Source organism: Sus scrofa, chromosome 3 (genome assembly GCF_054392235.1).
Source record: "Sus scrofa isolate SSC_HxYL_T2T_F1_AM1 chromosome 3, Sscrofa_HxYL_maternal_Yorkshire_Landrace_v2.0, whole genome shotgun sequence".
Lineage (NCBI taxonomy): Eukaryota > Metazoa > Chordata > Mammalia > Artiodactyla > Suidae > Sus > Sus scrofa.
This window is the reverse complement of record NC_139385.1, coordinates 27,329,269-27,356,288: the sequence shown is the minus strand read 5'-3', so window position 1 is coordinate 27,356,288 and position 27,020 is coordinate 27,329,269. Positions and strand designations below refer to the sequence as shown.

The 27,020-nt window shown below is 44.1% G+C and overlaps 1 protein-coding gene across 22 annotated transcripts in view; it reads left to right on the top strand.

Annotated features, from left to right (window-relative positions):
- Positions 1–27,020, top strand: part of TNRC6A (trinucleotide repeat containing adaptor 6A) — a 245,054-nt gene that overhangs the window by 31,775 nt on the left and 186,259 nt on the right. For 7 of the 22 annotated variants that reach the window (XR_014840519.1, XM_085017297.1, XM_085017293.1 and 4 more), the window contains exon 2: positions 14,579–14,704. The exons of the other annotated variants lie outside the window; for them this stretch is intronic. Coding sequence is in view for 5 of the 7 variants with exons in the window: in XM_085017293.1 (XP_084873419.1) it covers positions 14,625–14,704 (80 nt within the window). In the remaining 2 variants the exon portion in view is untranslated. The remainder of the gene's footprint in view (positions 1–14,578; positions 14,705–27,020) is intronic. 22 annotated transcript variants of the gene reach the window in all.

Genomic DNA, 27,020 nt, shown 5'->3' with positions numbered 1-27,020 from the left:
ATACTTACTTTTCTGCCTCCCCAGGCAGTTTATGTGTTTTGTTTTTTTTTTTTCACCTTTTGAAAATTATTGTTTTAAATTATGGTAAAATTCACATGAAATTTACCATCTTCACCATTTTTTTTTTTTTACAGCTTCACTTATGGCATATGGAAGTTCCCAGGCCACGGGTAGAATTGGAGCTGCAGCTGCAGGCTTACACCACAGCCACAGCAATGCCAGATCTTTAAGGAGTGAGGCCAGGGATCAAACCTGCATCCTTTGGACACTATGCCAGTTCTCAACCTGCTGAGCCACAGTGGGAACTCCCCATTGTTCCTTTGTTTTTTTTGTTTTTTTGTTTTGCTTTTTAGGTCTGCAGGTGTGACATATGGAAGTTCCCAAGCTAGGGGTTCAAAGCTGCAGCTGCCAACCACAGCACAGCCACAGTAATGAGGGATCTGAGCTGTGTCTGTGACCTACACCACAGCTCATGGCAACGCTGGATCTTTAACCCACTGAGCGAGGCCAGGGATCGAACCCATGTCCTCATGGATCCTGGTTGGGTTTGTTACCAGTGAGTCAACAACAGGAACTCCATCTTTGCCTTTTTTTTTAAACTCAGTGGATTTTATTATGTGTGGTTGTACAACCACCATCACAACCCAATTTTATAGCATTTCCATCCCAAACCCCCAGCCCATCCCCTACCCCCCAACCTGTTTCCTTTGGAAAAAATAAGTTTTTCAAAGTCCGTGAGTCAGTATCTGTTCTGCAAAGAAGTTCATTGTGTCCTTTTTTGAGATTCCACATATAAGTGATAGCATATGACATTGGTGTCTCACTGTCTAACTTCACTTAGCATGATAATTTCTAGGTCCATCCATGTTGCTGCAAATGCCATTATTTCTTTCCTTTTGATGGCTGAGTAATATTCCATTGTGTCTATGTACCACATCTTTATCCACTCCTCTGTCCATGGACATTTAGGTTGTTTCCATGTCTTGGCTATTGCAAGTAGTGCTGCAATGAACATGGGTGTACATATGTCTTTTCAAGCCTCTGGATAGGTGCCCAGGAATGGGATTGCTGGATCAAATGGTAATTCTATTTTTAGTTTTCTGAGTAATCTCCATACTGTTTTCCACAGTGGTTGCACCAATTTACATTCCCACCAACAGTGTAATAGGGTTCCCTTTTCTCCACACCCTCTCCAGCATTTATTGTTCGTAGAATTTTTGGTGATGGCCATTCTGGCTGGTGTAAGGTGGTACCTCATAGTGATTTTGATATGCGTTTATCTAAGAATGAGTGATGTTGAACATCTTTTCATGTATTTTTTGGCCATCTGTATGTCTTCTTTGGAGAACTGTCTGTTTAGATCTTCTGCCCATTTTTTTGATGATGTTATTTGTGTTTTTTTGATATGGAGCTGCAGGAGGTGTTTATATATTTTGGAGATGAATCCCTTGTCAGTCACTTCGTTTGCAAATATTTTCCCTCATTCTGCGGGTTGTCGTTTCGTTTTGTTTAAGGTTTCCTTTGCTGTGCAGAAACGTTTAAGTTTTGGGGTTCCCTTCATGGCTCAGTGGTTAACGAACTCGACTAGGATCCATGAGGTTGCGGATTCAATCCCTGGGCTCACTCAGCCGGTTAAGGAGCCGGTGTTGCCGTGAGCTGTGGTCGTAGGTCGGATCTGGCATTGCTGTGGCTGTGGTGTAGGCCGACAGCTACGGCTCCCAATTAGACCCCTAGCCTGGGAACCTCCATATGCCAAGGATACGGCCCTAAAATAGCAAAAAGGAAAAATAAAAAAAGAAACTTTTCAGTTTAATTAGGTCTCATCCATCTTTGCCATTTTTAAGCATCCTAGATAACTTCCCACAACTTGTCTCTTCCTATTCTCAGTGGATGGTCTCATTTACTATGTAATTGTAAATATTAGGAACAATTAGAAAAGAATAGTTTTTTTTTTTCTTTTCATTACCAGCCTACATCTGTGCCCTTTAAATCAGCTTTCCCTTCTCTTGTAGTGGAAGAACTTCAGTGGGCGAGGGACTCTGAGTCCACTACTACCCCCCTTCTCTCCCCCTCATTGACTTTTCCCTGTGGTCATTATGGGGGATACAGAAAAGCTATCTTTAAAAACAGAGTTTTCGGAGTTCCTGTCGTGGCTCAGTGATTAACGAACCTGACTAGGAACCATGAGGTTTCAGGTTCGATCCCTGACCTTGCTCAGTGGGTTAAGGATCCGGCGTTTGCCATGAGCTGTGGTGTAGGACGTGGACGTGGCTCGGATCCCGTGTTGCTGTGTCTCTCGCGTAGGCTGGTGGCTACAGCTCCGATTAAACCCCTAGCCTGGGAATCTCCATATGCTGCGGGATCAGCCCTAGAAAAGGCAAAAAAAGAACCAAAAAAAAAGTTTTCAGAGTTCCCTTGTGGCGAAGTGGGTTAAGGATCCGGCATTTTCTGTGCAGTGGTTGGGTCTTTGCTGTGGCTCGAGTTTGATCTCTGGCCCTGGAACTTCCTCATGTCACAGATGCAGCCAAAACAAAAACACACAAACCAGAAAAATCCCAAAAAGTTTTCTTTGGCTTTTCTTTTCCTTCCAGCTACTATCCCCTTATTGGAAAATTTCTTTCAAAGAGCTGTCACCACACTGCCTTCTCATCACCTTATCTCATATTCCCCATTCCCTCCTTAACCTACTCCAATTACCGCCCCTAAACTTCGTGCTTTAGGAGTTCCTGCTGTGGTGCAGTGGCTCAGGTCGCTGCAGAGGTTCGGGTTTGATCCCTGGCCTGGTGCAGTGGGTTAAAGGATCTGTGGTTGCTGCAGCTGCAGCTCGGATTCAGTTCCTGGCCCAGGAACTTCCATGTGCTGTGGCTGCAGCCATAAAAACAAACAACCCAAATAAAAGCTCATGCTTGGGAGGACCCCCCCCCCCAAGCCATGTCGCTTCCCACAAGGGGAACACAAACCCTGCTCCCTCCCCAGACCTCACTCAGGATGCTTAAGCTCCTGGAATTCCCTGTCTAAATGGTCCCAAACCAGCTCCCAGGGCCTGGAAGGGGCTGTTTCTCAGATCTGTGTTTTCCTCTGCCTCAGAGACACATGCAAGCCCCAGAGACCTGTTAGGATGGAAAGTTGGGGAAGTGTGTGCAGTTGAAACAGATGTTCCATCTGGAGGGAAGGAAGAAAAGGTGGGCAAGCAGTTCAGGGGATCAGTTCTCTTCAAGCCCATTCATTCCCAGTAAAGAACTCAAGGCGTCAGAGAATTCGAAATTTGGATCTCACCTTCCAGTGCGGAATGAATATAATACTATTTTATTTAGCAGTTTGCTCCATTGATGTCATTTGACTATTTGGACAGATGGGCGTTCCCATCGTGACTCAGTGGTTAACGACCCTGACTAATATCCGTGAGGACACAGGTTTGATCCCTGGCCTCGCTCAGTGGGTTCAGGATCTAGCATTGTTGTGAGCTGTGGTGTACGTCACAGATGTGGCTCGGATCTGGCATTGCTGTGGCTGTGGCTGGCAGCTGTACCTCCAATTCAATTCAACCCATATGGAGGCCCGGGAGCCTCCATATCCTGCGGGGGCGGCTCTAAAAAGACAAAAACCAAACAAATAAATATTTAGATGGATGATGTACAGACCTCCACTTAAACTTTTGGCCCCACCACTGCCCACTCCAATCGGATTTTTTTATTTATTTTATTATTATTATTATTATTATTATTATTTTGTCTTTTTGCCTTTTCTAGGGCCGCACCCGCAGCATATGGAGGTTCCCAGGCTAGGGGTCTAATTGGAGCTGTAGCCTCTGGCCTCTGCCAGGGTCACATCAATGCGAGATCTGAGTCACATCTGCAACCTACACCACAGCTCACAGCAACGCCAGATCCTTAACCCACTGAGCAAGGGCAGGGATCGAACCCACCACCTTATTGTTCCTAGTCAGATTCGTGAACCACTGAGCCATGACGGGAACTCCTTCCAATTGGATTTTTACATGTCCTCAACACCTCTCTAGTGAGATCACTGAGCCCTTCATTTGCCAATCCAATGACCAAGTCTCCAGTGATCAAGTCTCCATCTTTCTCTCTCTCAGCCTCTCAGCAGCGTTTGACACAATGAGTCCCTTTCTTCCCAGGAGTTCTGTGACACTGCGCTCTGGGGCTGCCTCCTGCTTCCTCTCAGCCCTTGTTTGTTCCTCCTCCTCTTCCCACGTCCCTTAATTCTTGGAATGCCCCTGGGTTGAGGCATCAGATCTCAGCATCATTCCACTCCTTTCCCTTGTTATCTGACGTCTCATGTCTCTAAATACCATCTATGAGCTGATGACACATATGTATATGAATACTGCTGCTGTGAATATTGGGGTGCAGGTATCTTTTCGAATTGGGGTTTTTCTTTTTTCCCAGGTATATACCCAGGAGTGGAATTGCTGGATTATGGAGTAATTCCTCCCTTGGATTTTTGAGGAGCCCCCATACTGTGTTGCACGGTGGTTGCACCAATTTGCAGTCCCTTCAACACTGTCCCGGGGTTCCCTTTTCTCTACACCGTCTCCAACATTTGGTATTTGTAGACTTTTTATGACAGCCCTTCTGGCAAGTGTCAGGTGATAGCTCCTTGTTCTGTAATAAGTCGTGATGTTGAGCATTTTTTTTTTCGCGTTGTCCTGAGCCCTCTGTATACCTTCTCTGAAAAAATATCTATTCAGGTCTTCTGCTCATTTTCTGATTGGGTTGTTGGGGGGTTTTTGATAGCGAGGTGTATGAGCTGTTTATATATTTTGCATATGAACCACTCGTGAGTCACATCAGTGGCAAGGATGTTTTTCCCATTCTGTAGGTTGTTTTTCTCATGTTGTCAGTGGTTTCCTTTGCTGTGCGAAGGAGTTTGCTTAATTAGGTGCTTTTGTTTATTTTTGCTTTTGTTTCTTTTGCCCTAGGAGACAAAAAAATACTGTATGATTTATGTCAAAGAGGGTTCTGCCGATAGTCTCTTCTAGGAGTTTTATGGTTTCAGGTCCTAAATTCTATCCACTTTGAGTTTATTTTTAGTTTAGTTTAGTTTAGCTTTTGTCTTTTAGGGCCACCCTGGCAGCATATGGAGGTTCCCAGGCGAATCGGAGCTGAGCCACTGGCCTACGCCACAGCCACAGCAACACCCATCCGAGCTGCGTCTGCGACCTACACCACAGCTCACAGCAACACCGGATCCTTAACCCACTGAGCAAGGCCAGGGATCGAACCCGCAATCTCATGGTTCCTAGTCAGATTCATTTCTGCTGTGTCGTGATGGGAACTCCTGAGTTTATTTTTTATACGATGTGAGGGAATGTTCGAATCTCATTGTTTTACATGTGACTGTACCATTTTCCCAGCACTACTTGTTGAAGAGACAATCTTTTCTCCATTATATATTCTTGCTCTTTTTTTGTAGATTAATTGACCATAGTAGCTGCATAAAATAATATTAAATTTTAAAATAATATTAAGGAGTTCCCATTATGGTTCAGTGGTAATGAACCGGGTTAGTATCCATGAGGACGCAGTTTCGATCCCTGGCCTCGATCCGTGGGTTAAGGATCCTGTGTTGCTGTGAGCTGTGGTGTAGGTCACAGATGAGGCTCATATCTGGCATTGCTATAGTGCAGGCCGGCAGCTTGCAATTTGACTCCTAGCCTGGGGGCTTCCATATGCGGCAGGTGTGGCCCTAAAGAAGGCAAAAATAAAATAAAATAAAACAATTTAATTGTGTATTTATTCATTCTCCACATTCATCTTTCACTAGAACTTAAGCTTCATCAAGGTGGGAATTCATCTGTCTTTTTTCATCACTCCATGCCTAGTGCTTAGAATTATGTGATAATCCAATCAGTAAAATTTCAAAGTAGGGTGTTCTCATGTGGCTCAGTGGGTTAAGGATTCGGTATTGTCACTGCTGCGGGCTTGGGTCACTGCTGTGCGGCAGGTTCAGTCCCTGGCTGGGGAACTTCCCCACGGAAGTTTGGGATGGCCAAAATAAATACTATAATATAATATATAAATATTTAAATATATGTAATATATAAATATTATATATTAAATATTAGGTATAATATATATAAATATATATAAATAAATTTAAAAATTTCCTTCGTGGCACAGAAGAAATGAATCCAACTAGGAACCATGAGGTTGCAGGTTTGATCCCTGGCCTCACTCAGTGGATTAAGGATCCGGCATCACCATGAGCTGTGGTGTAGGTCACAGACATGGCTCGTATCTGAAATTGCTGTGGCTGTGGTGTAGGCCGGCAGCTGTAGCTCTGCTTTGACCTCTAGCCTGGGAACTTCTATATGCCATGGGAGTAGCCCTAAAAAATAATAACAATAATAATAATAATTTTCAAAATACATGCACATCAGATAATAAAATTCTTTTAAGAGTTTCGCAAGACCACAAACAATACACAAAATGCACAAGTCATCACAAGGACCATGAAAACTTTCTGCTGAACCTAAGGGTTCAAGTTGGACTTGTTTGTCCATCATCGCTATTCTTTTTTTTTTTTTTTTTTTTTTTTGCCACACCCATGGCTTGAGGAAGTTCCTGGGCCAGGGTACAAACCCACGCCAGAGCAGTAACCAGAGCCACAGCAGTGACAATACCAGATGCTTAACCTGCTGAGCAACTAGGGAACTCCTATCGTCTCTGTTCTTGTCTTTACGCTTTCTCACACTTGTCAAGTCTCAGGGACACTAAGACATTCAGGAACTTCAGACAGAGATTGCAAACAGCATCAAGAGAAGTGCTGCTTGGAATTCCCATCATGGCGCAGTGGTTAACAAATCCGACTAGGAACCATGAGGGTGCGGGTTCGGTCCCTGGCCTTACTCAGTGGGTTAAGGATCCGGCGTTGCCGTGAGCTGTGGTGTAGGTTGCAGACGCAGCTCAGATCCTGAGTTGCTGTGGCTCTAGCATAGGCTGGTGGCTACCTACAACTCTGATTCGACCCCTAGCCTGGGAACCTCCAGAGGCCGGAGAGCGGCCCTAGAAAAGGCAAAAAGACAAAACAAAAACAAAAGAGAAAGAGAAGTGCTGCTTTCCAGGGTGGAGCAATATCAGCCTCGTATTAATGGCCTTGACCTCCTCTGTACTTAAGCTGTACCTGATCTATTTATGGTGAATATCCACCCTGTCTCTTTCACCTAGGATTTAATATTTGATGCACAACCTAAGCATCATTTATTTTTCACAACTTTTTCTTTTTTTAATTTGTGAAGCTGGAATTCTGTAACTTTCACCTCGATTGTCTGACTTTTTATTCATGGGATTCTGTGCCTTCCTTATATTGTACCTTCTCAACTGTCTCATCATTCATCATTCCATAGACATTCCGTTTGCTAGGTTTTGGGGGAAAACAAATGTTCTTTGGATATGTATTTTGTAAACTTTCAGAACTCTCCTCTTATTTCTCTTCATTTTAGGATGACTCTCCTAGGTTTCCTGCAAGGAAAGATGGGTTTTGTCTTGTTGCCAAGAGCTATACCTTGTTTTGTCTCCATGGTTTTTTTGTTTATTTCTGCTCCAGCTGCCAGAAAAAAAAACATCCAGTGACGGTGGGGGCTCATATCCAGGTTTCGTTTCTTACTTGACGAAGGCAACTCTGGTGTTTTATTGTTAAGTATGATGTTGACTGTTAATAGGAGATTCTTCGATCGCCCATCCCTTCATTCATGACATATTTATTGGTCTCTATCCCAGTGCATTGGATTTGGCACCAAGCGCCTTGGGGAACGCAGTTTCTGTGGCATGGTGCCAGCATGAGCCAGATTGCAGGGGTTTGCAGAGAAGCCTATGATGGAAACCATCTTCGTTAACATGTGCCAAGGGCTTTCATCAGGAAGGGATGCTGAATTCTTTTTTAATGCTTTTTCTGCCCTTATTAAACAATTTTTTTTACTTTGACCAATTGGGGTGATTTTACATATTAATATATGTTCATTCATTCGTTCAGGAAATATTTGACTGCTCACTAGAAGCCAGGCGTCTTTCTATTGTTGTTTTGGTTTATTTTTATCTTTTTGCTTTTTAGAGCCACACCCGAGGCATATGGACGTTCCCAGGCTAGGGGTCGAATCAGAACTGCAGCTTATGTCACAGCCACAGCAATGCCAGATCCGAGCCGCATCTATGACCTGCACCACTGCTCACGGCAATGCCAGATCCTTCACCCACTGAGCGAGGCCAGGGATCAAACTCATTCCTCACGCATACTAGTCAGGTTTGTTACCACTGAGTCACAACGGGAACTCCTCCGTTTTGTGATATTAAATTTGTGATATTTATAAATGTTGTCAGCCTTTGTGAAACCTTTACTATCCATTTGTAAATAATCAATGGTTTTGACAATACTAGGAGACAGTCTCCTTAACCATGGTGTGTTATTCTTTCCGTTTTAATTACTAAATCAATAGACCTTATTATTCATAATTCAAAAGATGCAAAAGCATAGAAAGCCAGAGAGTTCGCATTCAATTTCCCAGTATCCCAGGGGATGGTCCCTATTCTAGATTTTTCTGGATCTTTTTCTTTTTCAGTTTTAATAAATTTTCAGAAATCGTTTGCCAGCATGTCAGGTAGGCTTTCCGAATCCATGTTCATTGTGGTGGTACAGATGTCACCATAGGAGAGTCACACCTGGCTCCACATCGGGTTAGCATCTCCTGCTAAATGACACTTAGTTGCAGTCCTGACCCATCTGTTTTGTCTGGGCGACATGGCATTTCCAAGCCTCCCCCTCCCACCTGCTCTTGGCACCATGCAACAGTGGCTGAGGCTCGTTTCTTCAAAAGATATTTATTGAGCACTTATCTGACTCCACAGAACGCACATTCTAGGCAAGTGGCAAATACTAAACAACTATTAAACATGTCGAGTATGTCAGGAGTTCCTCTCGTGGCTCAGTGGTTCACGAATCCGACTAGGAACCATGAGGTTGCGGGTTCGATCCCAGGCCTTGCTCCATGGGTTAAGGATCCGGTGTTGCTGTGAGCTGTGGTGTAGGTCGCAGACATGGCTCGGATCCTGCATTGCTGTGGCTCTGGCGTAGGCCGGGGGCTACCGCTCCGATTGGACCGCTAGCCTGGGAACCTCCATATGCGGCGGAAGCAGCCCAAGAAATAGCAAAAAGACAAAAAAAAAAAAAAATGTAGAGTATGTCAGATGGTGATAAGAAATGTGAAGAGCCAGGAAGGGGGATAGGAAATGTTATTGAGAGAGAAAGAGCTGTAATTATTGTGGAGAGGAAGTGCCTGTGCCTGGAGGTTGAGGGTGTGGCTGAAAGGGAATTCAGACAACAATGAGAATGAATAATCGACACCTTCCCACACTAGCCATGGATTCCCCCCAAACACCACATAGAGCAAAAGAAGCAATGAGAGTGCATTCTGTCTGGTTGCATTTATTCAGAGCACAAAAACAGGGACCCTGATCTCTGGTGGCCAAGTCAAGAGACAGGACACTGCTCAGGCGAAGGGGTGTCTAGGAGTCCCAGTGGGAATCCTGGTGATGTTCAGTTTCTCCTTTATTTGTCTTTTTAGGGCCCCACCTGCAGCATATTGAGGTTCCCGGGCTCCCGGTCAAAAAGGATCTGTAGCTGGCAGCCTATGCCACAGCCACAGCAGTGTCAGATCCCAGCCTCATCTGTGACCTACACCACAGCTCACAGCAACGCTGGAGCCTTAACCGACTGAGCGAGGCCAGGGATCAAACCTGTGTCCTCTTGGATACTAGTCAGATTTGTTTCTGCAGAGCCATGATGGGAACTCCAGAGGTTCAGTTTCTTAATCCAGGTGCTCTTGACAGTAGTGTGTTCAACCTGTGAAAAATGCATCAAAATGAACATTTGGAATGTGTGCATTTTTCTATAGCAATGTTACATGTTGGTGTGTTCTGGTGGCACAGTGGGTTAAGGATCCAGCATTGTCACTGCTGTGGCGGTTCAGTCCCTGGAGGGGGAACTTCCACATGCCTTGAGTGTGGCCACAAAAAAAAAAAAATGTTTCTTTTTTTCTTCAATAGTTTCTTTTTTTCTTTCTTTCTTTCTTTTTTTTTTTTTTTTTTTCTTTCCTTTTTAGGGCCATGCCTCGGGCACATGGAGGTTCCCAGGCTAGGGGTCCAATTGGAACCACAACCGCCAACCTACACCACAGCTCACTGCACCGCCACATCCCTAACCCACTGAGCGAGGCCAGGGGTCAAACCCACATCTTCCTGGATCCTAGTCAGATTTGTTAACCACTGAGCCACGAAGGGAACTCCAATGGTTTCATCATTTTTTAAAAAAAATTTCAAAATTAGCTGTCTTGTTCGTAGATGACACAACCACCAGAGGGACCCTCCCTGAAATCTGCTGCCTTGTCTTTTTTCCCAGTACATGGTAGTTTAAAGGGATTCGTTACGTGTGTCTGAGTTAATAAGTGAATCAGTAAACCAGTGCATTGCTATACTCTCTCACTAGTTTTGTATCTGGCTTCCTTAAAACTAATCACCCTGAGAAAATAGTAGCTGAAGCAATAGCTATTTTTATTGTCATTTGTCAGAGTTCCTGTCGTGGTGCAGTGGTTAACGAATCTGACTAGGAACCATGAGGTTGCGGGTTCGATCCCTGGTCTTGCTCAGTGGGTTAACGATCCGGGCGTTGCCCTGAGCTGTGGTGTAGGTTGCAGATGCGGCTCGGATCCTGTATTGCTGTGGCTCTAGCATAGGCTGGCAGCTACAGCTCTGATTTGACCCCTACCCTGGGACCCTCCATATGCCACAGGTAGGGCCCTAAAAAGACAAAAGAAATAAATAAGTAAATTTTTATTGTCGTTTGTGTATTTCTATTGATTTTTTTTCTTTCCTTTTTTTTTTTTTTTTTATAGCCGCACCTGTGGTATATGGAGATTCCCAGGCTAGGGGTCTAATCAGAGCTACAGATGCCGGCCTGTACCACAGCCACAGGCACGCAAGATCCGAGCCACGTCTGTGACCTACACCATAGCTCATGGCAACTCTAGATGTTTAACCCACTGAGTGAGGCCAGGGATTAAACCCTGGAGCATAAGAGTATAGTTGATCCACAGTGTTGTGTTTGTTGCAGGTGTACAGCCAAGTGATTCAGCCATATACATGTATTTTTTTTTTCATATTCTTTTCCCTTATAGGTTATTACAAAATACTGAGTGTAGTTCCCTGTGCTAACAGTGGATCCTTTTTGGTTATCTATTTTATATATAGTGGTGTATATATGTTGACCACAAACTCCTAATTTATCCATTCCCCCCCTTCCCCTTTGGTAACCATACTTTTGTTTTTAAAGTCTGTGAGTCTGTTTCTGTTTTGTACATAAGTTCATTTGTATCATTTTTTAAGACTCCGCATATAAGCAACATCATAGGATGTTTGTCTTTCTTTATCTGGCTTTCTTTACTTTGTATGAGAATCTCTGGGTCCACCCATGTTAACTGCACATGGTATTATTTCCTTCTTTTTTATGACTGAGTAATATTCTATTGCATATACGTACCACATCTTTTTTATCCATTCCTCTGTTGATGGACATTTGGGTTGCTTCCAGGTTTTGGCTATTGTAAATAGTGCTATAATGAACACCGGGGTGCATGTACCTTTTCGAATTATGGGTTTTTTCCAGATAAGATGTCCAGGCATGGACATATATTTTTTTTAAAAAAATCATTTGTTTCCCTCTGCTTATAGGAAGATAGTAAAATTCTTTCAGCGGACATTCAAATCGAAACTTAGGATCTAAAGTCAGAAGATCAAGTAAAAGGACACAAATTGGTCCATTGGGTTTGGCAGCATGTAGTTCCTTGATGCAAGTGGCTTCACTCGTGTGGTTGCAACTGATACCAGGCTGCAGAGGCTAGAGGGGAAACAGGATGGGAGGAACTAGAAACAGTGAAGGCAGACAAATATTCCAAGTAGTTTAACTCTGAAAATTAGGAGGGAATTTTGCAGAGTGGGCATTTTTTTTGTGTCGGTGTGAGTGTTTGTCATGAAACATGAGAAACGCTTGAGCCCGTTTACATGCGAAAGCAGGAGGTCCGTGGACAGGCGTGGTTTCATTCATTTACTTCTGAATTCAATGTGTCCTTTTTTTATGGAGCCCACCACTACTTACTAAATACCCACTGTACCGGTTCTTGAAAGTGACAAAGAGCCGGGAATTAACTAGACACAGTCTCTGCCCTCTTGCAGTTTGCAGTTTATTGGGGAAGAGAGGCATCGAAGACCTAGGTGACAGAAAGAATGACACTGGGGGTGGAGGGCAGTGGCGGGTGTTGAAGCAAAGTTCAAATGGAAGAAGTAGCCTCAGCAAGAGGGATCTTTCCCTATAATGAGACCATCCTGATGTCCCTTCCTAACAAAAGGGATCAAAGTGACAGATAGGAGTTTCTGTCATGGCTCAGTGGTTAATGAATCCAACTAGGAACTATGAGGTTGCGGGTTCGATCCCTGGCCTTGCTCAGTGGGTGAACGATCCGGCGTTGCCGTGAGCTGTGGTATAAGTCGCAGACGCGGCTCGGATCCCGCGTTGCTGTGGCTCTGGCGTAGGCTGGCAGCTACAGCTCTGATTCGACCCCTAGCCTGGGAACCTCCATATGCCACGGGAGCAGCCTTAGCAAAGGCAAAAAGACAAAAAAAAAAAAAAAAAAAGTGACAGATAGATTCAAAGGTTGCTAAGAAAAATTGAGGGAGTGCCCATTGTGGCTCATCAGGTTAAGAACCTGACTAGTCTCCATGAAGATGCAGGTTTGATCCCTGGCCTCTCTCAGTGGGTTCAGCATCTGATGTTGCTGCAAGCCAAGGCATAGATCACAGATACAGCTCGGATCTGGTGTTGCTGTGGCTGTGGTGTTAGGCCGGCAGCTGCAGCTCTGATTGGACCCCTAGCCTGGAAACTTCCATATGCAGCAGGTGCAACTGTAAAAAGAAAGAAAAAGAAAAATTATTGATACAGCCGAGTGACACACCCTTCTTAGGCAGAAGTGAGGACAAGTCCACTAGATTAAAGTGAAGCCAGGTTGAGGACAATAGGTTTAAGCCGGGCTGTTGCCAGCACTGGGAGACCTTAGAGATATCTCCGCAGCCACCTACCTCGGCTCACAAATCAAGCGTTGTCAAGGGTGATGCATAGAGCCTGTAAATAAGACTGCGAGGAATTCTGCAGAGCTGCATCTGACAGGCGGATCAGTACGCCAGCAGAGAAGGTGAAAACTGCATGAAGTCTCCAGGAAAAATCTCCAAGGAAGAGGTCCTATGGAGATAAGATACTTTTTTGGCACATTTTCTTCCAGAGAAGCTTAGGTACAGATTTTTGATTCTTTGGTTGAACACGAGCTGACATCACCGGTTTACATGTAGGAGCTTTGTATAAAAGATGATTTGTGAAACTCTCAGCTTTGTGAGAGCCTCATGGGATGGGAGGTTTGCAGAGACGGAGACCAAGAGGAGCCATCCAATCCCTATTTCCCATTTCATGCTGATTCCTCTATTAAAGTGATGCGTTGTTCTTTCTTAAGCTCTCTCTCTCCCTCCCTTTCTCTCTCTTTTTTATTCTGAAGGTGGGCAGTTGAATCCTCAATACATAGAACTCTATTATAGTCGAAATACTAAGCTTGCAGATTTTTTTTTCTTTTTCTTTTTCTTTTTTTAGGGCTGCACCTGTGGCATATGGAAGTTCTCAGACTATGGGAGCATTGGAGCGATAGCTGCTGGTCTATGCCACAGCCACAGCCACACCAGATCAGAGCAGCGTCTGTGACCTACACCACACCTCACAGCAATGCCGGATCCTTAACCCACTGAGCAAGGCCAGGGATGGAACCCACAGCCTCATGGATGCTAGTCGGATTCCTAAACCTCTGAGCCACAATAGGAGCTCCCAGATTATTTATTTTTAAAAAAACAATTCGAGTCCGTTGGTGGCTCGGTGGGTTAAGGATCTGGTATTGCCACTACTGTGGCAAAATTTCCATCCCTAACCCCAGAACTTTTATTTATTTATTTATTTATTTATTTATCTTTTGAGGGCCGTACCTGTGACATATAGAGGTTCCCAGGCTAGGGGTCGAATCAGAGCTGTAGCCTCCAGCGTACACCACAGCCACAGTAACGCAGGATCCGAGCCACGTCTGCAACCTACACTACAGCTCATGGCAACGCAGGTATCCTTTAACCTAATGAGCGAGGTCAGGGATCGAACCTGCATCCTCCTGGATACTCATCAGATTCACTTCCACTGAGCCATGATGGGAACTCCCCCTCACCCCGGAACTACTACATGCCACAAGTGTGACCCCCCAAAAAAATGAATTGAAGCACATTTTCTCTGTCACTCTCTTGCATTCTCATAGGCTTTCTTGAGTGGAGAAGAAAGGGATGGAATGAGTCAGCACCCCCACATTTACATAGGGGTGTGTGTCTCACAGAGACATAAATATATTTATTTATATGTCACTGGCTGTGTTCGGGAGGGAGAACAAATTGAAAGTAGAGAATCACTAATATAATGCAACCCCTTCATTTCTCAGGTGTGAACACTGAGGCCCACAGAGGTGATGTGATTTGTCCAAAGTCATGCAACTAGTGGCAGAGCCAGGCCTAGAAGCCAGGTGTCCTGGCTCCCAAGACATTCCACTGCCTGAGGAATGGAACAGGTAGTATCACTCCCACTGGGGGCCGTGGGTCAGTGCGTTCAGCCCAGAGCTGCCTGGGGTTCCAACTAAGGAAACCAGAGGAAAGCGTCAACTCCATATTCTCACAATTGAATGACTCAGGGATGAAACCAAAATTGGGTAAGAAGGCGAGGTTTGAACAAATGTGACCCTTCTGATTCCAAGACAGAGGCCAGTGAACCGTTGCTCCCACGGCAGCAGTCACCTTCTCAAGGTGGATCGAGCTGGCCCTGTCATGTCCAAGTTCAAACAGCTTGGTAGCGAGTCACCTTCTGGCCGTTCTGACACCTGTACTCTCTCCAGTGCAATTTGTGGTGTTGGGAAAAATCAGTGGCCCCTTGCAGAGGACAGATGGGGCGCTGGGGAAAAAGGGAGTCGGGAAGATCAGTTAGGAGGCGTCCATAGAAACCCAGGAGGGGAGTTCCTGTCCGTGGCACAGTGGTTCACGAATCCGACTAGGGACCATGAGGTTGCGGGTTCGGTCCCTGCCTTTGCTCAGTGGGTTAACGATCTGGCATTGCCGTGAGCTGTGGTGTAGGTTGCAGATGCAGCTTCAATCCCGCATTGCTGTGGCTCGCGTAGGCTGGCAGCTACAGCTCCGATTCGACCCCTAGCCTGGGAACCTCCATACGCCGCTGGAGCGGCCCAAGAAATGGCAAAAAGAGGAAAAAAAAAAAAAAAAGAGAAAGAAACCCAGGAGGAACCGAGTAAGGAAGGGCTGGCTGATGGGGTCTGCTGGGTCAGAGTGCCATCACCTGGGTTAGTGGCTGGTGAAGCTATCAGCCGTGATAGTGGAAAGAAACGAAATTCACATCAAAATGGGGAGGAAAACCATTCTTGCTTTTATATAGTATGAAATGTTCTTAAGACTCGTATTGATAAGTCAAAAACTACCTAAGCTGCTGTACGTAATATCTATCTTGTGTGTTATGTCTAAACGTGGGTACTAGTCACTGCTAATGTGTATGAACCCCTCTGAGGAATCTGAGTTATAGTTTCTTCTCTTCTTATTCAGTGGTTATTTATTGAGCACCTACTATGTGCCGGGCTCTGTTCTGGGTACTTGGAATACATCAAGCGAAGTAAACAAATAGCCGTGCCCTCGTGGAGCTCAACCAGGGACAGGTGACCGAAGGAGCTAGTCTCCTGGGAAAAACAACAGGAGAAGCAAGCTAGAAAGGATGTTGTTGATTGTAATAGTGTTGATCGCAGCACAAGCCGGAAAGATGTATACTCGGACTGAGTTTCTCTGGGTCCCTCAGAGAAAGATTTTTCTAGGCAGAGAGAAGTGAGATAACTGAATGATGATGCCACAGGACTTGGCCGAATCAGTGGCTGTGATCTGGTGGCTCCTGACAGATCCCAACATCCGGGGATAAAGGCAGCACAGGAGGCACCATGGGGAAAGGCCCTGGGCCGAGACCAGATAAGGAGGTGCTGCAGACAGCGAAGAGCACCCAAAGGCATTGGCAGTTGACCTGGGTAGTCAGCCTTTAAGAGACCAAGTGACTTGTCACAGATGTCTCAACACAGGGCGGTGGGGAGAAAGCCATGGGAAATCTAAGAGCATCTGAGATTCAGGCAGGGGTGAGCATCAGTCGCTGGGCAGAAAGCAGGGCTCTTGTCACTGATCTGAGAGTCAGGGAACATCTCCAGCTTCTGGGAGGAGTAAACTGCATCCCAAGCATGGCATAGAGACAGAGGTTCAGGCCCAGGAGTGAGGAAGGGAGATGCCACCAGAACCAGGGCATAAGGTAGGGATTTTGTCACTGGAGCCCCATTATAAGCTGGACCTTTCATCCAGCCTGAGATAACAGCCAGAGGGGACTGGGTTCCTGAACTGTTAAATTTCTCTGGACTGAGCATCCCTCCCATTGATGGGAACCATAGGACCTGGTCTATAGAGAAAGGAGGTTGAGGGGACAGGAAGCAGTACCCCCTCCCTCCCCCACGCAGAAGGAGGGAGTGGGGAGGGAGATCAAGTCTCTTGCTCCTTTTGTCAGTAGGAATCCCCACATGTGGTTGCCATGGCATTGGATGGTTTCAGAGCATCCTTTTTCTGAAATAACTCAGGTATGCACTCCAAAACTCAAAGGATGGTTTTCCCAGCAGGACTGCTGATTCGAGCAGGCATGGAGTCCATATCTGCATCTTACTTACTCTTTATGTGGTTCTTTCGGCTGTCATCCCCATCCACCATTCACTCTTAGTTTCAGCTCGTGCTCCACTCCACATCTCATCCTGTTTCATCCCCCTGGCTTCCACCCTTCGTGCCTTTTCCCTCTTTGGAGGCTCACCTCACCCTTCACTCAGCTTGATGCCGTCTTTGCCTGATTCAACATCTTCCTCGGGCGACAATTCTGTAGTGGACCTTCCGTTTGATTCTCCAACCCACCCCCACAGTAGCAGCACTACAACTTGGATGATTTCAAAAGTCTGGTCCACACACTGCCACTGATAACCATGCTGAGGCTGACTTCCAAACAGTCCTTCTGTCTCTGCACTACTTAGCTCAGAATCAAAGTCCCAGGAGTAAGCATCTGACTGCCCCAGGTTCATGGTCCCTGGGAGGTGGATCCTTCAGCTTCCAAAGGGGGAGCTGAGACAGGAGGCAGGTGCCTTGAATTGCCTTCTTGTCAAACCTCATCACAGCGAGTAATTCTCCCAGAGGGATATCTGGTGCTAATCCGAAGAGATCAGTGCTGTCCAATAGAATAATAATGCAAGCCACGGGTCATTTAAAATCTTCCAGTACTATGCTGAAAAAGGCAGAAACAGGTAAAGTTAATTTTAATATTTCATTTAACTGTTATTTCCCAAATATCATTGTGTCAACATGTAAATCAATATAAAAATTATTAGTGAGATGTGTTCTTTCTTTTCAATTGTATGTTATTGAAGTAGGGTCGTTTATAGTGTGTTAGTTTCTGGTGTACAGCAAAGTGATTCATTTATATATTCTTTTTCATATTCTTTTCTACTAGGGTTTATCACATGATATTGAATTATGGTTTCCTGTGCCATACAGTAGAGCCTTGTTGTTTTTCCAGATAGGTTCCTTTTTGTTGTTTTAAGTCTTAGGAATCCAGGGTGTATTTATTCTTATAGTACAGCTCATCCAGATGCTACATTTTCATTAGAAATATTTGATCTGGAGTTCCCGTTGTGGCTCAGTGGTTAACGAATCCAACTAGGAACCATAAGGTGGTGGGTTCGATCCCTGGCCTTGCTCTGTGGGTTAAGGATCCGGCGTTGCCGTGAGCGGTGGTGTAGGTCGCAGACGCGGCTCGGATCCCGAGTTGCTGTGGCTCTGGCGTAGGCCAGTGGCTACAGCTCCGATTCGACCCCTAGCCTGGGAACCTCCATATGCCGCGGGAGCGGCCCTAGAAAAAGCAAAAAGAAAAAAGAAAAGTAACTCTAAGTTTATCAATACCCACAAAAATTTTTCTTCAAAGTTTTTCCAATTTTCCTTACAGGTTTTGCAGCTAATTTATATAATGCCGGCTGTTACCATTTAAAATATTTTGTACATTGAGCCATAGCATAAATTCATTAGCTGTATTATTGATTTGTATTATAAAAAGTTTCCGTTTTAATGCACTTTTCTAGCTAGGTCACCAGTAAGCTTCTTCTCTTTCCTTAGAGCTTCAACTATCTCTCGTTGATACACACTATGATATCAGTGAGAAAACATACATCGCACTATTTTTTATCGTTGTTAAATATTTGGTAAGAATTTCTGTTTCGAGAAAATCTTGACTATTGACAGTACCGTAAATCTTTGTAAAACTCTTCCATGACTCAACTCACGAATCTAGATAAAGACACAAGATTATCACATCTATTGCTTTCTGTTCCTTTCCATAAACGGGTGATGATTCATAGGACTGAAATGCGTGCCCTGCATAATTTTAACAACCATAACACTTTCCATAGTGTCTGCTTTGAACATGAACAAAAATATTTGCAACATATATCATCTGCTGGGATGAAGCAATAAGGGAAACATCAGTCTCTTGTTTTGAAATTCCAATAAATCCAGATTTTTGACTGAACATAACTGGAGCACCATCTGGCGTGAGAGAAACTAATGTTTTTCATATCTAACTGAAATTCTTCTTTATCGAATGTCAAAGATTCAAAAATTCTAGTGTACTTTTTTTTTTTTTTTTAAAGCCGTGAATTTACGGAGGTTCTTGATAACCTTGGAAGACCTTTAAGGAGTTTCCGCTGTGGTGCAATGGTAACAAATCTGACTGGTGTCCAAGAGGATGCGGGTTTGATCCCTGGCCTCGCTCAGTGGGTCTGGGATCCAGCGTGGTCGCGGGCTGTGTTGTAGGTTGCAGACGCAGCTCTGATCCCACGTTGCTGTGGCTGTGGCTTAGGCTCGAAGCTGTGGCTCCGACTGGACCCCCTGGCCTGGGAGCTTCCACATGCCATGGGTGCAGCCCTAAAAAGCAAAAAATAAATAAATAAATAAATAAACTTGGAAGACCTTTAAGATTAAACATATTCAAAGTATTCATTGGCCAGTGTCTCATGGCATGACTCAGCTAAAATTTGCTATATTTCAAAATTTGAATTAATTTGGCTTTGATAAGTTCTTTTATTCTATGGCTATTTGTTTGGTGGCTTCACTGAAGATTGTTCACTTGTTATGACATATCGTTTTAGTCCTTTCCACATGATTTTCTAACAGAATTTTTATAACTGAAAATATAATTTCTTTTTCTCGCTCCTTTTTTTTTTTTTGTCTTTTTTTGTCTTTTTGCCTTTTTATAGGGCCGCTCCTGTGGCATATGGAGGTTCCCAGGCTAGGGGTCTAATCAGAGCTGTAGCCACCAGCCTATACCAGAGCCACAGCAACTCGGGATCCGAGCCACGTCTGCAACCTACCCCACAGCTCACGACAATGCCGGATCCTTAACCCACTGAGCAAGGCCAGGGACCGAACCCACCACCTCATGGTTCCTAGTCGGATTCGTTAACCGCTGTGCCACGACGGGAACTCTGAAATGTAATTCCTTTTGCCATCTTTCCATTAGCAATTGTGTGTATGCCTGTGTGGGCAAGACTCATTTCATAGCTGGCCAAATATACAATCTCTGATTCTATGGCAGTATAGTTGACTTACAATGTTTTGGTAATTTCTGCTGTACAACAAAGTGATTCAGTTATACATGTACACAATTAAACATTTTTTGGCTCAGTATTTTATTCTGATTTAGGCAACTAATGTCAGCAGTTGTGGGAGTTCCCATTGTGGCTCAGTGGTAACGAACCTGACTAGTATCCATGAGTCTGTGGGTTCCATGCCTGGCCCAGCTCAGTGGGTCAAGGACCTGGCATTGCCGTGAACTGCAGTGTAGGTCGCAGATGTGGCTCTGAGTTGACGTTTCTGTGGCCGTAGCCCTAAAAAGAAAAAAAAAAAAAAGGCAAAAAAAACCAGTTGCAGTAAAACATAAATAACATAAAATTTACCATTTTAACCATTTTTAAGGGCACATTTCTGTGGAACTGATACATTTGCATGGTGCAACCATCACCACCATCTAGTTCCAGAACTTTTTTTTCTTTTTTGGCCGTGCCTAATGCCTAACACGAAAATTCCCAGTCTCCCAGTCCAGGGATCCAACCTGCACTGCAGCAGTGACAATGCCGGTTCCTTAACCGACTAAACCACAGAGGAACTCCATCTGCAGAACTTTTAAATCTTCCACAATTGAAACTCTGTATTTTTTGTTTTTTTTTTTTTTTTGCTTTTTAGGGCCACACCCAGGGCATATGGATGTTCCCAGGCGAGGGGTCAAATCAGAACTGTAGCCGCTGGCCTACGCCACATCCACAGCAACGTGGATTCAAGCCACATCTTCAACCTACACCACAGCTCCCGGCAACGCCAGATCCTTAACCCACTGATCGAGGCCAGGGATTGAACCCACATCCTCATGGATGCTAGTCAGGTTCGCTAACCACTGAGCCACAACGGGAATGCTAAAACTTTGCGTACGTTAAAAATTTCCCTCTCCCTGCAGCCCACAGCAACCACAATTCTATGTTCTGTCTCTATGAATTTGACTCCTCTAAGTATATCGTATACATGGAATCATACAATATTTGTCCTTTTGGCTTATTTCATTTAGTATAATGTCTCTAAGTGTCATCCATGTTGAACCAGGTATCAGAATTTCCTTCCTTTTTAGGGCTGAATACTATTCCATTGTAAGTACATACCACACTCTGTGTATCCATTCAGCCATCAATGAACAACTGGACAATTGACTGACTTCTAGCCTTTGTCTGTTGTGAATAATACTGCTGTGAAGATGACTGTCCCCAAATCTGTCCCTGCTTCCAATTCTTTTTGATACATATGAAGAAATGGAATTTTTAGATCATATGGTATTTCTTTTTTTTTTAATCTTTTTGCCATTTCTTGGGCCGCTCCCGCGGCATATGGAGGTCCCTAGACCCTATGGGGTCTAATCAGAGCTGTAGCCACCAGCCTACGCCAGAGCCACAGCAACGCAGGATCCAAGCCATGTCTGCGACCTACACCCCAGCTCACGGCAACGCCGGATCGTTAATCCACTGAGCAAGGGCAGGGATGGAACCCGCAACCTCATGGTTCCTAGTCGGATTTTGTTAACCACTGCACCACAACGGGAACTTCTGGTATTTCTTATGTTTAATTTTTTTGAGGAATTGCTGTACTGTGTCCATGTCAGCTATGGAACGCACACTGGCAATGCACAGGGTTCCAGTTTGTCCACATCCTCAATAGCACATGGTATTTTCTAGGTTTGTTTGCTTGTTTTGGTAGTAGCCATCCTAATGGATGCCAAAAGATATCTCATTGTGGGTTTTCTGCATTTATTAAAATTTTATGGGGTGTTCCCATTGTGGCTCAGCAGAAACGAATCTGACCAGGATCCATGACGTTGCAGGTTTTGATCCCTGGCCTCGCTCAGTAGGTTGCAGATCTGGCGTAGCCGTGAGCTGTGGTGTAGGTCCCGGACATGACTTGGGTCCCGAGTTGTGTGGCTGTGGTGTGAGCCGGCAGCTACAGCCCCAATTTGACCCCTAGCCTGGGAACCTCCATATGCCGCAGGAGCGGCTCCAGAAAAGGCAAAAAGACCAAAAAAAAAAAAAAAAAAAAAAAGTTTTATGGAAGTGTGGTTGATTTACAATGTTGTGATCATTTCTGCTGTGCAACAAAGTGATCCAGTTATACATGTGCACACATCCACTCTCTTTCAGATTCTTTTTTTGATTTGCGTTTTTTTCATTTCCTTTTTAGCGCTGCACCCAAGGCATATGAAAAGTCCCAGGTTAGGAGTCCAATCAGAGCTACAGCTTCTAGCCTACACCACAGCCACAGCAACTCGGGACCCAAGCCACGTCTTCGACCTACACCACAGCTCACGGCAGTGCCGGATCCGCAACCCGCTGAGCAAGGCCAGGGATCGAACCTCACGGGTACTAGTCAGATTTGTTCCACTACACCACAGTGGGAACTCCTGATTTGCATTTTCCTAATTACTACTGACATTGGGCATTTTTTTCATGTGCTTCACCAATTCTTTTTATTTTTCTTTTTTTAAATTTTTTTTTACCAATTCTCTTTTAAATATTGAGAGAGCACTTGTCCAATTCAACTGTATATTTGCTAAAAATGCCTCAATATGTTCCACTTTATTATTTTTAAAACTGTTGCCTGCACAACATACAGCATTTTGATTTTGCCTTGCCACAGAAAACTGCACTTGACATTCACTGTGAAATTTGTGGCATTATCTTCCTCCAGTCCCTTTATTTCTTTCTATTTTGATCATAGCATTAGCCTCTGCATCTGCATTTGATTCTGCCTCCATTGTATACCTTCGTTTTATTTATATTTATTTTTTGTCCAAAGAAAACCTTAACTCTTTATTTTATAGTTCACATAATCTTTAATTTAAATAAATGAAAATTTCATTTTTTAATCAAAGTATAGTTTATTTTCAATGTTGTGTTTGTGTTACATTCAGGTGCACAGCAAAGTGATTCAGTTACATATACATCACATGTGTATATATTTAACATATATATAAAGAATATATATATTCTTTTTTTGGATTCTTTTCCATGATAGGTTATTATGAGCTACTGAGTTGAGTTCCCTGTGCTCTAGAGCAGGTTCTTCTTGTTTCTTTTCTTTCTTTCTTTTTTAATAGCTGCACCTGCAGCATATGGAATTTCCCAGGCTGGGGACTGAATCGGAGCTGCAGCTGTGACCAGATCCTTAATCCACTGCACTGGGCCAGGTATCAGACCCATGTCTCCTCAACCACCCAAGCCACTGCAGTCGAATTCTTAACCCCCTGTGCTACAGTGGGAACTCCAGTTATTTATCTATTTTATATATAGTAGTGCCTTTATTTTAATCCCAAACTCCTAATTATCCATCTTTCCCCGCCTTTCCCCTTTGAGGACCAGAAGTTTGTTTTCTATGTCTGTGAGTCTATTTCTGTTTTGTAAGTGAGGTCATTCGTATCATTCTTTTTTTTTTTTTTAGATTCCTCTTATAAGCAATAGTGTATGATATTTGTCTTTATCTAGCTTTCTTCTCTTCATACGATCATCTGTAGGTCCCTCTATGTTGCTGCAGATGGCATTATTTCATTCTTTTTTTTTTTTTTTTTTTTTTTTTTGTCTTTTTGCCTTTTCTAGGGCCGCTCCTGTGGCATATGGAGGTTCCCAGGCTAGGGGTCTAATCAGAGCTGTAGCTGCCAGCCTACACCACAGCCACAGCAACTTGGGATCCGAGCCGCGTCTGCAACCTACACCACCGCTCACGGCAACGCCAGATCCTTAACCCCCTGAGCAAGGCCAGGGATCGAACCCACAACCTCATGGTTCCTAGTCGGATTCGTTAACCACTGTGCCACGACGGGAACTCCTATTTCATTCTTTTTTATGGCTGAGTGCTATTCGATCGTGTATATATACCACATTTTCTTTATCACTCATCTCTCAACAGACCCTTTTTAGGTTGCTTCCGTGTCTTGGCTCTTGTAAATAGTGCTGCTGTGAACATTGGGGTGCACGTATCTTTTTGAATTATAGTTTTCTTTAGGTATATTCACAGGTGTGGGAACCCTGGCTCATGTGGCAATTCTACTTTTAATATTTTCAAGGAATCCCCATGCTGTTATCCATAGCATTCCACCAACCATGTAGGAGGGTTTCTTTTTGTCAACACTCTTTCCAGCTTATTATTTATAGCGGTCCTTTTTTTTTGGATGACAGTCATTCTGATTGGTGTGAGGTGATGCCTCATTGCAGTTTTGATTTGCGTTTCTCTAGGGATTAGTGACACTGAGCCTCTTTTCATGTGCCTGTTGTGTGTGGCTTCATTTTAAATTTAAAACGATTTCTACCTAGAAAAGTAATTGAAGTGTAATGAAAAAGAACATGTGTATTGATTTAATTACCAATTGCAATTTATAGGTATCATGCAACTCATATTGTCTGCATAAAATATTCCAGTCGGAGTTCCCGTCATGGCTCCGTGGTTAACGAATCCGACTAGGAACTCATGAGGTTGCGAGTTCGATCCCCGGCCTTGCTCAGTAGGTTGAAGATCCGGCGTTGCCATGAGCTGTGGTGTAGGTTGCAGACGCAGCTTGGATCCCTTGTTGCTGTGGCTCTGGCGTAGGCCGGTGGCTACAGCTCCGATTCAACCCCTAGCCTGGAAACCTCCATATGCTGCGGGAGCAGCCCTAGAAAAGGCAGAAATTAAAAAAATAAAAATAAAAAAATTCCAGTAAACACATGACAGGGCTCTCCATCAGTGTACAGACCTAAATCAGTCCGTATACACCAATTACATAGGTGGTGTGTTCACCCAGAGTCCCAGGGCGGTGCACAAGTGGCCTGCCTATAGCAATGTATATGTGCCTTACCATATAACAATAATATTGTCTACAATGCAATTATTTGTTCGTCCTAACCACAATCCAGTGGAACCAAAAAAATTTGCTATACTGATTTAGTTTTGAAATTTTCCTGATTAAGTAAAGCTACACATTTAGGTCTCTTTCCACTGCTCAGTGGTTATATGTGGCTAGTGTCTACTGTATTAGATAGCAGAGTTCTAGAAGGTCAAAACAGCAATCAACTGAGTGATGTCACTGCTTAGTTTCTTCCCTAAAGAAACTCTGTACACGTGCACAGGAAGGCATACAGAGGGATGTTTCTTGCAAAGTTGTCAATGTTATTTACAATGGCCGCCAACCAGTACAACCCTCGTATCCATCAACTGGGTTATGGCCAAAAAAGTGTGGGTATCCGTTCTAAGGACTTTTATGTCACAGTTTAAAATAGGGATTTTTTTTTTTAATAGGGACTTTTATGTCACTCAGTGGCTGAGTGGAAACAAATCCGATTAGGAACCATGAGGTTGCAGATTCGATCCCTGGCCTCACTCAGTGGGTTAAGGATCCGGTGTTGCCATGAGCTGTGGTGTAGGACGCAGACACGGCTTGGATCTGCTGTGGCTGTGGCTGTGGCTGTGGCTGGCAGCAACAGCTCTGATTAGAGACACCCAGGCTGGGAACCTCCGTATGCTGTGGGTGCGGCCCTAAAAAGCAAAAAACATTTAAAAAATAAAATAAAAAATAAAATAGATGTATGGTTAGATCTCTAAAACATCACTAGATGGGGAAGGGAGAAAAGCAAGCTGTACAATGTGATGTTATTAAAAAAGAAATAACACATTTTAAAATTGATTAGATAGACAGACAGACGGATGAAGATAGATACACACCAGAGTGGTTACTTCTGTGCCTCTGTGGAAGGAGGGAGGAAATTTAGACTAACTTGGATATAATACAAAAAATGCATTCATGTCTTGGTCATAAAACTAATTTAGAAAAAAAGAACTTAAAAAAGGAGACCTCTTGGAGTTCCCGTTGTGGCTCAGAGGGTTAAGAACCTGACACAGTGCCCATGAGGAGGTGAGTTCCATCCCTGCCCTCATTTAGTGGGTTAAGGATCTGGTGTTGCCAGCAAGCTGTGGCACAGGTCACAGACGCAGCTTGGATCCTATGTTGCTATGGCTGTGGCATAGGCCAGCAGCTGTAGTTCGATTCCACCCCTAGCCTAGGAACTTCCGTGTGCCACAGGTGGGGCCCTACAAAGGAAAGAAAGAAAGGAAAAAAAGGAAGAAGGGAAGAAGGAAAGGGAAGGAAGAAAGGGGAAGTCTTTTTTTTTTTTTAATGAGCAGGATCAGTGTAATTTTTTTATGATTTTATTTTTTCCATTATAGTTGGTTTACAGTGTTCTGTCAATTTCTACTCTACAGCAAAGTGACCCAGTCGTACATATATATTTTTTTTTTCTCGCATTATCCTCCATCATGTTCCATCACAAATGACTAGATATAGTTCCCTGGGCTATACAGTAGGATCTCATTGCTTATCCACCCCAAATGCACTAGTTTGCATCTACTAACCTCAGACTCCCCGTCCATCCCACTCCCTCCCCCTCTCCCTTGGCGGAAGGGGGAGTCTTGATCAAAGTGGAAAGATGAACAAAGACACCAATTAAATAGAAAGAATTAACCATGATACAGATTATATGGTGTCTAAATAAGTGTCATCACATGGTTATGATATTTAATGCATACGGCAAAACTAATTCTTCAAAAAGAAGATATACAGGAGTTCCCACTGTGGCTCAGCAGTAATGAACCTGACTAGGATCCATGAGGACGAGGGTTCGATCCCTGGCCTTGCTCAGTGGGTTAAGGATCTGGCGTTTCGGTGAGCTGTGGTGTAGGTTGCAGACACAGCTCACATCTGGCGTTGCTGTGGCTGTGGTGTGGACCGGCAGCTACAGCTCTGATTCGACCCCTAGCCACAGGTGTGCCCCCCCCAAAAAAAAGATATACAAATTATACAGTGGCCTTTCTGTAAACTGAAAATGAGAAATGCCAAAAACAATGATCAAAACTGATTATGAGGCTGGCCTCCCCCAGCATTTCGGAGAACAGCCAGATTACCCATCACATGCTCCTACTGCCTCAGAAGCCTCTAGACCACCTTCCCAGCTGGCGTCCAGCCCCCTGACCTCAGCATTTTCCAAGGCACAAATTGTTTCTGTAGTTCCTATCTTCATATCTACTGTTCTTTTTCTTCTGCTCCCTTTGTTTCTTAAATATAAATCTTATTAAGTTGCAACTAGGATCCAAACAAGGGAAGAGGTGGGGGTTGGGGGGGTTAAGTCTAATTGTTTGGAATCCTCAATTTGCCCT